Raw genomic sequence first — 12,362 nt, 5'->3', positions numbered from 1 at the left:
GCAGTGTCACCAAAATGAACCGTTTTAGTGTGAGCTAGAGGGGTTGAAGATGCTATCTACGGCCGCAGACATTTCAATTGCTCCAGCCTAAAGATATGGCAGGAAAAGAGAGAAAGCTATTTGCGGATCACAGCTCTACCAGGCAGGCGCCTCGCAGGAGCCGCCGTATTGCGACCGTGTTCATCACTGTATGAAATATAGCTTAACCAGAAATTGATGCCAAAACTTCATGTTGCTTACCTGCTGTCAAATGGAACATTGGACAACATCAGCGGGAAATTCATGTGAAATAAGCAACAGGAATTACAGGCGAGACCGGCCACGTTTAGCCCTGCTCAGCATTTTTTTTTTTTAGCAATCTTTTATTCTGATGAATGACTGCTACACCACCAGCAGCTGCTGCAGGCCTGAAAAGATGAAAAATCGGATGGAGTGAAGCTGTTGAGGCGGTCAGACTCTTTGGCATTCAGCCAGCTCCCTGTCACCCCCCCCCCTGCCCCCCAAAAAAGCTGATCTCGTTTCAAGTAATAAAATCAAAACCTGTAGATCACATTAAATTAAATAAACTTTAATATGAGAGGGGAAGATTGTGAGGGTGAAGAGCTTCATTGAAGCTTTTTTTCTTATAATGTAGGCGGTCAAGTTGTGAAATTTAAATTATTGTTCCATATGGTTCCATATAAGGGTGTAAGAGAGTGTGTTGCCAAAAACTGGTAGGATACAGTATGGAAAGTTACACACAAACACGACTTGGAGCTGCCGCTTCAGTCTTACATCAGATTATTGGCAAATATCTTCAGTAATATGGCCTTGAATATTCCAGGATAATACCACCCGAGTTTTATTTGATTTTCCTGTCCCATTTAATTCCCACAAAGTTTTAAAGTGTATTCCACAGCAGTCAGAAGCAACCGCCGCCCAACCTTCCACGAGTCACTCTCCAAAATTTCCTGACAGCCTGCCTGCCAAGTCACAGTGCCGCAGTGACGAATTTAATCCATCATGTATTCTTTTCCAACATAACTTTATAATGTAATCATTGCAGCTGCTCCTGTTCCGTGGGCTGTTCATACTCAGCATTAGGTTCTCTCGACAGCAGCGCAGCAGGAGAGTTGGCAACGAGTGGTCGGTTAAGGAGAGAATGACGTCCACGAGTGCTCTTCTCCGCTGACACATTTACAAATTAAAGGGTGAGGGAGGGAGTCGCAGTCTGATTGAGAAGTCTGATGTCAGGTGATGACGAGGTGTGCCCTTGTGTTTCAGGGGAATCTGTCAAAACTTGTTGTCGTGGTATTAAAAAATGAGATTTCAGTATTGTATTTCACTATATTGTGTTTTATATCTGCCCGTTTTCTTCCATTCAACAGTTATGAAAGAAAATAACATGAATAAAGTTGGATTTCCTGGGTTTTGCCATTATTATTAATTTTTTTTTGATATCGCGATAATATCGCTGTCTTGACAATTTTTGTGCACGGTAGCTGTGAAGTGAAAATCTGAATTTAGTTTTTTCTTACTTTAATAAGAAGCTACTCCTTCGTTAGAAGCAATGGTTATGCATATTTTCTCTTCCGATTCCCCCCTTTCCTCTCTTTTACTTTGCTCCGTCATCACTAACTCTGTCTCCCTGCCTCTGTCCAGACTCTGCAGATGGGTATAAAGCATTTCTCGGGCCTGTTTGTGATGCTGTGTGTGGGCGTGGCCTTGTCTCTGCTGACCACAATAGCAGAGCACATTGTGTACAAGCTGGTGATCCCGAGGGTCAAGGAGCCACGCTTCAGATACTGGCTGCACACAAGCCAGGTACAGACTAAACTTTCCACACATGTACACAGTGACCCGCACGTTCATTCAGGATATTTCACAGGTGTTTCACTGGTGGTCATGAGGTGATTTCAAAGTAATACACTGTCATTTTTGGTTATTTTCGTTGCCGTTGATGTTCAGCCTGTCTTTCCGTCCCGACTTAAAGTTCATGCGACAGCTAATAATGTTGCTTGTTTTCCAGAGGTTACACCGGGCCCTCAACTCAGTCTTCACTGAGGACAAACTAACGACTGTTGCCAAGCCCGAAAAGAGGTACTGTTCTTATCTTTAAAAGGCTGGGCTCAGTATGCTCACATCAAATAAATAAATCATGTATTTATTTTAAGATTACGAATAGAGGAAAATAATGCTCCTGAGTGAATGAACTGACTGCCAACTGAGGCCAGATGTGTTGTTACTATTTATGACTCATTTGATGCTGACTCATCTCTTGACTTGGGACTTAAACTCATTAAAACTTCTGCAAGTCTGCATCAGAAAAAAAACTTAACTTTAGTTTTCACTAAAGTGAAATATGAGTGACACTGACTTGATTAAAGACTCAGTAATGAACAGTGATGCACTTCAATGACCAAAAAGAAGAGTGGTATGAAACAACTGGAAACTTTTTGTAACTTTTAGTAAATGCGTGGCATTTTCCTACCATATCTACACCGACCAGGCAGAACATTACTTTTGGACCTGGGATTCGTGTGGATGTTCCTTATACATGTACCACCCCATAGCAATGACACTCCTTGACGGCAGCAGCCATCCTCAGCAGGATGCAGCCTGACACAGACACACACACAAAAACAGTTTAGGAACAACTCCAATAACATGAAAAACAGCACAAGGTGTTGACCTGACCTCAAAATTAACTAGATCCCAAACTGATCGAGTTTCTGTGGGATGCACTGGAACAAGTTTCATCCACAGAGGCCCCTCCCCTCAACCCATAGGACGGAAAACACAGTTACCACGCACCACAAGGCCCATGTCCATTCTCTGATGAGTCGCAACTGTTTTGGAGGCACAAGGGAGACCTATACAATATTATTAACATTAGTCATAATGTTATGCCTGATCGGTGTAAAAAGTGTCGCTCTGAATTCTACAACGTCACTGCACGTGACTCCATTTTTCAGACCTTGGCTGACACTCGAAATGCACGGAGGCTGCTCCATCGGGAATACAATTTTCCAAACCTGAATGGGCCATTGGCCAAATTATCAGTTTGAGAATAAGTGACATCAATTAACATCCAAGTGTCAGTTAAGGGACCCACTTATAATCAGAAACCAAATATAGTGGAAGTCAATTATCAGCGAAAATTGAGGGAATAATCTCATGGTGACGTCCCGGGAGTGGGAACAGTGAGCAGGTGAGAGGGCGAGCTTCTTTCGGGTCGGTTTTGGCGTGTTCTCCGAAGTTGCACGGCCACCCTCCATCCAGATTAGTTACATAAACCATCACAGTCAATCCGTGTGTGTCTTTTTTTCTTTTTCTTTTCCCTCCAGACTTCTGAGGGGAGATCAAAACTAACCTAAAGCATATGCTGAGCAAACGAGTCCCGCCGTTATGGCGCTCTGCACGAAAAACTTCTGCTGCACCCTGCTTGACGTCTATCCCTGCTTAGCGGTGCGGCGCGCTGAGGGGACACTCAGGTGGAGCGCTGAAAGAGGGGATTAAATACATGTAATAATTGCGGAGCCAAGGCCGCGTGAGGGATGCCTGCGGTAATGAGGATAGATTGCCTACTCTTGTATAATTACGCTCATTCAATCAAGCTCTTCTGCGTCGTGCCTTCGTGCCGTCTAAGAGTCAGGAATTATTACCGCCTCATTGTCAGTGTCAGAAACCTCTTGTCAGGAGACTTCTGGGAAAATGTTTTGCGGACAGATGAGACCAAAGAAGAATTATTTAGTTTAAATGAGAGCTGTCATGTTGGGAGATGACAAAAAAAAACAAAAAAACAAAAAGAAGCACACCACGTTCCCGTCTTTGGGCCTGCTTTGCATGCACTGTGCGTCGTCCCATTTATATTTGCAAGGTTTTACTCTGAAATTGCCTCCAGCTGGGGATCGGTTACAAAACGGTCCACTAAATACTATCAATATCAGTCCCACCATTACAGTGCAGCTGATGAAAGGTGTGTGCACGGTGGGGTGCTGACGGCATTATGTGACCAAATGGAGCACATAATGCTTCCCACTGCTACTTGGGATCGCAGCATATTTCACTCCCTAACCGTCTCGACAAGGACGGAGAAACAACTAAAAGACATCAAAGAGCTGCCTGCCGGAGAGGATTAGGGGCAGTGTCGCTAATACCCTGAAACATTCTGGGATGGCCAATTAAGATTGCGTGATTTGGAGTGTAAGTGCGGCGTTAAGGTCATGAAGAGACAGACGTCTTGGGTGAAATAAAAGATTATCTGTCACTTCTTGTAGATCGGTGGCGCCTCTGTTTCATGGAGAAATGACCGTGCGTTTAAGTATTTTTTTTCTGTCCGTGGAGTCCGAGTACTTGTGCAGGCGTTGTGTGTCCCTGTTTCAGTCAGGCTGCATAATTTAAACACCAGTGCACCATCACCATATGCCTGACAGAAGTAGGCACATTTGGAATTAAAAAGAGATCTAGAGATTATTTGCTGATCTGGCAGGGCTCAATTTCTTGTTCAAGTACACTTGATCAGGGGGTACTTGTGCCTCGCTCGCTGAAGTGCAGCCTCGCTCCTGACTGTGCCGCCCGCTGAGCTCGTGTAATGTTGTGACTGCTGATAGCAGCATCTGCGCTGACATATGGCTGGGGAAATGGCGGTTATTGGTGAAATATTGCTAATTCTGTTTAAAGCCTGTAGCTTAAAGAGCCGCTGCAGGTGAATGTGAATAGAGGGGAAGCTTATCACTTTTTTTTTTCTTTTCACTTGCTGCACTTCTTTGATATGGCATAGAAAGGTAACTGCACTTGCAGAGTTTCAGCAGTGTTCATTTCTGCGTTTGGCACATCTAATAAGTTTGGATGTACACCAGGTTGCTGGGGCAAAACCGTGCCATGTGGAGGGAATCAATATTTATTAAAATGTAAATGAAGGATTGGGTCTATCTAAATGGGAAGAATCTAGTGACCCTGCAAATTGGAAGGCGGGGTGTCTCTGGAAATTATAACGGAGGAATCTGACAGCTGTAATTGGCAGGAGTGAGGCAGGATGAGGTTCCCCTGAAGAAAAAAGGAGCAGGGGTAGCTAGCCCGCAGCGGTTGTGAAAACTAAATTATCTCTGTGTAAATGAAGAGGAGGAAAAACAGGCTGACTTGCATTTGTGCGCGCAAACTCCCGGAGCTCTGTTTGTTTTTAGAACGTCGGTGGGAGGAACACGGTAATGAGATTTTGGACGTTCGCGCTCTCTGGTTCACATAATCCGTCACACATCACAATGCACGTGATACTTTGCCGGAGCAGAATAGATATTTTAAAGTGGAAAAAATAGCCCGACCTTGCAAAATCACGCTCGTTTGTAGTGAATGACAATTCCAGAGCTACCGAATTTGCATATGAGCATTTTTCTGCTCGACGCATTTGGTAAGATTATTTCTTTTGCTGACCTGCATCATATTTCCATGTGGGCAAATAATAATAATAAGCATAATATCATAATATTTACCAGATGATAACAAAATCAATAAAAGTTATACAGATCATCTTTGTACTTTGTCAGGACAGGTAACACCTCCTGAAAAGAAAACATCTCAGTCAACACAATTTGCTTGGAGGCTGCCTTTAAAATACAACAGAGGAGTGTGTCTTTTTATGTGGAAGCCTAAAAAGAGCACCTATAACAAGAATCCTCTTCATTTGCATCACACTTGTGAGAGGAACCACAAAGTGCCTTAAAAGTGAATGAATAACAAAGAAAAAGGAGTTCGTCACGAAAGCAAAAAGGAATGAAAAGAAAGATAATATATGAAAGGTGAAGAGCAGTCAAGATGAAAGCATAAAAGCATGTAGTAAAAAAAAAGGCATTGTGTGAATTAATAAATCAAATAAATGTCAAGTAAAATGTCAAGTTAAATTCAACTCAGTGTATGTACCTCAATAAATAAGACCTCAACAAATGACTATAGCTGTTTATTTTTGGATGTATTTTTCTCTATTTATACTTATTTAATTTTTTATTCCCCATAGAAAGTCTGACACATGCAATGGTGTACGTGTTGTACCACACCTACCACAGACCTACCTGAAACCAGCTTACTCCTGCAATGTAGCAGTTCAATCAGAGCGAGCACTTACGGGCACAACTTGTAAATACGCTGAAATGGCCGCGTCTGGCTTAAGGCTGAAGAGATCTGATAGCGTTAACCACACTTCAAAATCTTCTCTCTTTCACTGGAGCCACGGCACGGGCGCAGGTGCCCTCCCATCAAAAGGTGCTCGAATCCTTTTATGAAACTCTTTTTATGTCCTTATATTCAGATGTGTCATCCTGCTGCTTAAGATCTCTTTTGATGTCAGGAGTATCTCGTTAGATTCGTCTTGTCATTTTTTTTTTTTTTTTTTTAATCGCCACTGAAAACACCTTTGATTTTGAGTGCTCTTGAGTTAGGCCTCACTTCATATGATGCGAATCGCTCTTTTTCGCCTTTAATGCAATCCTGGTTATTTTTATATTTATTTTTAAATTTTTAAATTTTATTTTTTTAGGCCTCAGATCTGGTCCAGCATCTTCTAAAAGTTGGAGGAAAGAAAACAAATTCTATTCTTTGATGCGACTCTGGCAAGAGTCGGACCCATCCCATGAATTACCACAGGAAACATTAGCGTTGACAAGGAGACAGTGTAGTACGGATGCTTTATACACTCTGCTCCGTGTTGCTGAAAATGAAAACAATCAGAGAGAGTGGTGTCAATAATGTCGAAAAGAGCGTCCATGAAATGTTTTTTAAAAAATATTGAATGAGAGGCGTCATCATTGGAGACCACCATCCCATCTCTGAAACATGGGGGTGGTAATGTCCTTGTCTGGGCCTGTTTCTCTGTATCTGGGCCAGGGCGGCTTGACATCATTGATGAACTAATGAATTCAGAATCATTCGAGCGAATTCTGAAAGAGAATGTCAAGACCTCTAACCATGAGCTGAAACGTAAGAGAGACTGGTTCAAGCAGCCAGTTAATGTCAGGATACCCACCAACATCTCAGAGGTAGAGCACACTGCAATTCCTGGACGCTCACTAGATACTGAAAATAAGAGTTCACTTACTTGTGCCACTCATGGATATGTACAAAAGTATACTTTCAGTAAGTCAAAAAGTGCACAACTATAACAATTTCTGTTTCATTTGCATAAAAACGGTCGTCTTTGTCTATTTTCGGGACTTTGAAATTGTGGAAAATCCAGTTCTGAGTCAATTTCATACCGAAATATTGAAAAAATACAGAGGGGCACAAAACGTTTTAAGCAACACTGTTTGTCTCTTCTATTATTACCATTATTACCATCTTTATACTATTTAATGCTGCATCTCACCCAAATACCTAAAACATTAATATTTAATAAAACAAATCTAGGCCACAAAGTTGCCATGAAGCTGATGATCTACTAACCACACTAAATGCCGCAGTAAATACTGAGAATCAATTATCTGGACGGTCTGGAAGGTCTACATCTGCCTCCAGCAAAACCTTTCCCTGCTTGGTGAAGCATATGAATAGGGACACTCGCTGGTATTCTCTCCAAACCCAAGATGACACCAGCCTCATGTAGCTTCCGTTCATGTACTGCAGATGCCACTTGATTTCTGTCTTCCTCGCATTATGTGCTGATGCTCTATGAAAAAGGAGACAAGTTGTGGGCACAGATCCTGAGGGTCTGTATAGTTTTTTTCATGGTCAAAGAAACCAATGTGTCACCACGAAGAACCACGAACCGGTGATTTTTGCATGTGTTGCAGACATATCCATTAAAAACTAAAAGAAAATCCCTGTTATTTGCATCATATCAACAATGACATGACCTGGTTAAAAATGAATCCAGGGCCTCTTGTTGATTAATTTATGGTGAGGAGCTGCTGTCACTGTGGCTTCACAATCGACACCATGCCAGGATTCTGACAAAAACAGGTTGATGATACTACATTAGGCCAAGTATTTAGACGTGGAAGTACTACTTCTTTGACAGCTTTAAATAAAAATGCTGAATCCCATTATGGAAACCAAGGGATTGAAATGAAAGGTCTTGGTTCATAATGCCAACTATGGTCTCAGTCAAACTTTGCCCAACTACGGCTCTGTGAGATTTTATTGTGCAGTACTGCCATGCCACATGCGTGACTACTGAGTTTCAGTTAGTGTTTTAGTTGGTGGTTAATATTTTTGTAGGTATTCCAGCACCGCATAGGGCAAATAAAATACTGACTTGATGATGTAACTTGGTTGAAAGTGCAGTGTTTGCTCAAGTTTTTATAACTGTCCCGAGGACAAGAGGAGCGCCTCTTGTTAAGAGTGAAATTGAAGGGAATACGAAAGTCAGTAGGCTTTCTCTTTTGGGAACATTTACATCCGTACAAAATTTCATGGCAGTCCTTCCAAAGGGTTCTTGTGATATTTACAAGCTGTGGTATTTACGATGTGAACCTTGCGGCCACAAATCCGTACAGTGAGCCTAATAAAAGCTATGATGTAATAAATATCAGAGAAATAAACTCAGGGATACAAGAAAATGCATAGATGCATACTGGGATATTTGAGGAGAACACTGTTTATCTGCAGGCATTCACAGTGTAAGGAACCTTTGCTGCCATGTTTGCTGCCTTTGTTCTCCTCTGTCTGCATGTATTACCTTCTCCTAACAGTATTCAGGATGTCTGTCTTACATCTTATGTCTGTCTTAACTCCAGGTGCAATGAGGGAAACAACCAGTCGGCCTCTTGGAATCCTACAGAGTCCTCCCACAGCAACAGGCGAAGGGTCCTTCCACAAGAAATGCAAAACGACCTGGAACGCCTATCCTCCCAGGATTTTCCACCTCCACCTCCCCCTTCTCCTCTCCCTCATCCACTTCCCCTTCCTCTGCTGGAGAAACACCCACCCATAGTGACCACCTCCAATGGTCGTTCTGACTTGTTGGGGAGGGTCCTGGGCCAAGGACTGGGGCCAGGGCAGGGGGGATCCGGGCAGGCCGTAACACAGTGTCGAGGTTTGGGAATGGGCGACTGCGGTCCAGGACTGGGTGTTGGACGGAACCCGTTGGTTCAGGAGCTGTCGGAACTGGAGGGTCAAATCGTTGCAATCAAGCAGCAGCTGCAGTCGGCCATGAGAAGGAAGAGAGAGCTAGAACAGTACCAATCAGAAAACCAGCAAGCGAAACAGACTGCACCCAGTCAGCCCAGTACGCACCAGTCTAACCAGTTTGCTCAGTATACCCAGTCCCACCAGCAGACTAACCTACACACAAACACACTCCCAGAGTTCTGAACCTCGTCTCCTCTGTATTGTCCAGAGAAACCTGGTTATCCATAGGACTAGTTTCCAACGTGTCCTCTGGCTCCTGGAAAAGGATCCTTGTCCGAGTTCTGGAGTTTAATCCTCACACAGAGTAGAAGGGTCCTCCTTTAGGCTCGAGAGTTGTCCTGAAAGCTGGCCTGTAATGTTCTCCAGGGATCAGATCCTGCTCTGTACCTCCAAGTAGGACATTTTCTGTCTTCTGGAACGTGAGATTTGATCCGACGAGAGCCGCTGGATGAGGACGAACCAGGGACCTTAAACCAAATCTGTTTTGAGACCTTCTCTAGCTTGTCACTGAAGAGATGTGCAAACCCCTTCTTCTCGACCTTGCCTCTGCAATTTTCTGTTTTTTTTTTTTTTTTACATTCCTTTTCTGCATACTGCCTCCTTGTCCCTCTCATATCTTCTGTCTAAGCCTCATCTTTTCAAGGGTACAGATTTGCTTGCTGCAATGATAAGCTTGATCACAGAAATGAGGACTCTTTGGTATTTAAGCTTAATGGACTAATTCACCTGAGTGTGTTAAGACTCATTGAGAGTGGAGATGACCTGAGGTTGAACCCAACCAGTTAAGTCTTGATGTCCTCATGTCTTGCAGAAACCTTGTATCTCTCAGACATATAGCGGAAAGAAAGAAAAAAAAACACACACCACTGCTGGCAATTTTTTGATATTACCAGTGATGTTTCTGGCCTTTGACAGTGCTTTTACTTTGGCTAAGGGCATTTTTTCTTGTTATAGATCTTTTGAGAGTTGTTGAAGCTGCTGTTACGTGAAATGGAAAGAAAAAAAAAAGAAGATAAAGCTTTCACAAGACACCTTTACATTCACAGAGAACACCTGGTTGGCATCTAGTGGTGGATTAGAGGGCAATACACAATATTGTGATTCACCGTGTCATTATGTCTCACAGTTCACTGATGCACTCATAGTTTCTTAAAGAAAGTTGCACCTTCAAGTCATGATTTAACTTGTCAGAGTTTGAGTTACGGTCTGTAACGTTTTTTTTTTTCACGCATCAACACTCATTTAAAATAAATCGGAGAGTCTTCAGTCTTTCAGTCAGGGACCCAATATTGAACCTTTTGTTTTTTTCTCAGCTTCTTGGTGCTCTCGTAGTATTGTGATACAACAAACACAGGAAAGCCAATCAGTTCTTAAAAGGTCATTGTTAAAAAGTAAACATGAACACAGACCACCGGTCTAACTCTGACATCTTATTTCTCTCTCTGACTCTTATTTAATGTGATGCACATTCACAAGTGAACGCACCAAAAAACAGTTCCCCTGTGATTCCCTGTTATCTTGCATCGTTTCTGGTTGGGTTTGGACATGTTATGTTATTAAAATGTACCTCACTACTTTGCATTCTATTTAGTCGAAACTTTTTTTTCCCCTACAGTCTATATTACACAGTGAATTCCTGGACATATTAGAGAGCGGAGTGTGGTGTCGATCTGGAGCCATATTCACAGCTGAACAACAGCTCTTTTTTTTTTAATTAAAACAACTCCTTAACCTTTATGCTGTTAGTTTACGAAGCAACACTTCTCAAAAAGAGATTCAAAAGGAAATTCATAGCAACCAAAGATGTATTTGCTGCCAAGTGACTCAAATGAAGTCCAGAGGGTTGATGATCTGAACGGGATTTAGGAGATTTCCTTTTGCCAAGTTCCCAGCTCTTCTATGAGAAACAACGATGAGTAAATAACACCAGAAGAACAATGGCTGACATCCAAGGGCACACCAATCTAAATGTGTGTTCGGGGTTTATTTGTTGGCCATTGAGATTCACCTGCAGTTACTTATCTTAATAGATTCCATTACGAAACACCCTGCAGCTACATAAACAACCGAACCACTCAGAGCTTTGCTGTCTACCTTGAAATGATATTTGGTCGCCGCGCTATTCTTCACTCATACTGCTAGGGGACAGCGATTTGGACAGCGAGGCGTAATCAGAACAGCCAACGTTGACATTTTATGAACACATGGCATGGTCGAATACTGCTACACATACACGAACACAAACAGCTCCTATCTATTTAGCCAGTGTGTCTGCAGGGTAAGCGCAGGCTGTCACAGCTGAAATGAGACACCTGACAGGGCAAAAGAGCGAGTGCACTGGCTGAGCCGTCAGCTTTCTTTGTGTCCCGGTGCCTGCGCGCCTCGCTTAGCGGTGACATAAAAGCCAGTAGAGTCGACGCGGCCCTAACAGGATGAATGAGCAGAAGAATTGAATAAGAACCCGGCTTTAGCGCATGTCTGCTCGTTCTGGTCACTTGTCTCGGTTGCACGTGCGCTCAGACTTTGGCTTGAGGAGAGTAAAGTCTTTTCGGGGAGCATGTGTAAACATGACAACAAAGCGTTATTGAATCAGTCTTAACTGCATTTTTAAAAAATTTGCTTCAATTTGTATTTTTTTGTTTGTTTGTTTTTGCTCACAAATCTGATGGTACACTGAACTTAAAGCAGAGGTCTTCAATATTTTTCACCCCAAACTGATGGAGAGATTAAGTAGAGACCCCTTACCTACCTACTATACGTGTTCCATATTAAACTCAGCCTCATGCCATTTATAAATATACATTAGTATCATCATTTTGCATTCAGCATTAAGCTATTCAAATAATACACAGGTTCAAATAATCATTTTTTAAAATTTCAAATGTGCACTAGCTGGGTGGCCGTGCAACCACTGTAAACATGAACATACATTTATCTGTATATATATATGTAATATTGCAGCGTGCTTCTGTATTTCACCTGGGGACTAAAAAGGCTCTCAGCCAACTGCGGGGAACGTGACGGAGTCAGCATGTAGTGTGTGGCCTCGTGACTGGCTCAACAGCAAGACAACTTTCCATTAATTTTACACTTAAAAGTTGATTAACTTTAAGTCAAGCATCAGAAAGTTTTACTTTTCAGGTAAAATGTTCAAATGGTTGCCCAGTATTTACAATGCAGATGTGTAACAGAAATCTACTGTGCCTGCTTTAGTACATTACAGTAGACTAAACGTCTGGTGTCCCTCGTATCAGTATTTATTT

The 12,362-nt window shown here is 42.4% G+C and overlaps 1 protein-coding gene across 1 annotated transcript in view; it reads left to right on the top strand.

Moving 5' to 3' along the window:
* grin3a (glutamate receptor, ionotropic, N-methyl-D-aspartate 3A) overlaps positions 1-10,685 on the top strand; it is a 46,947-nt gene extending 36,262 nt beyond the window's left edge. Inside the window, exons 8-10 of the mRNA XM_047569120.1 lie at positions 1,642-1,803; positions 2,009-2,079; positions 8,706-10,685. Of these exons, the coding sequence (XP_047425076.1) occupies positions 1,642-1,803; positions 2,009-2,079; positions 8,706-9,282 (810 nt within the window). The 3' untranslated portion in view covers positions 9,283-10,685. The remainder of the gene's footprint in view (positions 1-1,641; positions 1,804-2,008; positions 2,080-8,705) is intronic.
* The last annotated feature ends 1,677 nt before the right edge of the window (positions 10,686-12,362 follow it).

Source organism: Mugil cephalus, chromosome 19 (assembly GCF_022458985.1).
Source record: "Mugil cephalus isolate CIBA_MC_2020 chromosome 19, CIBA_Mcephalus_1.1, whole genome shotgun sequence".
NCBI classification, from domain to species: domain Eukaryota; kingdom Metazoa; phylum Chordata; class Actinopteri; order Mugiliformes; family Mugilidae; genus Mugil; species Mugil cephalus.
The sequence above is the reverse complement of the archived record's forward strand: the minus strand, read 5'-3'. Positions and strand labels throughout refer to the sequence as shown.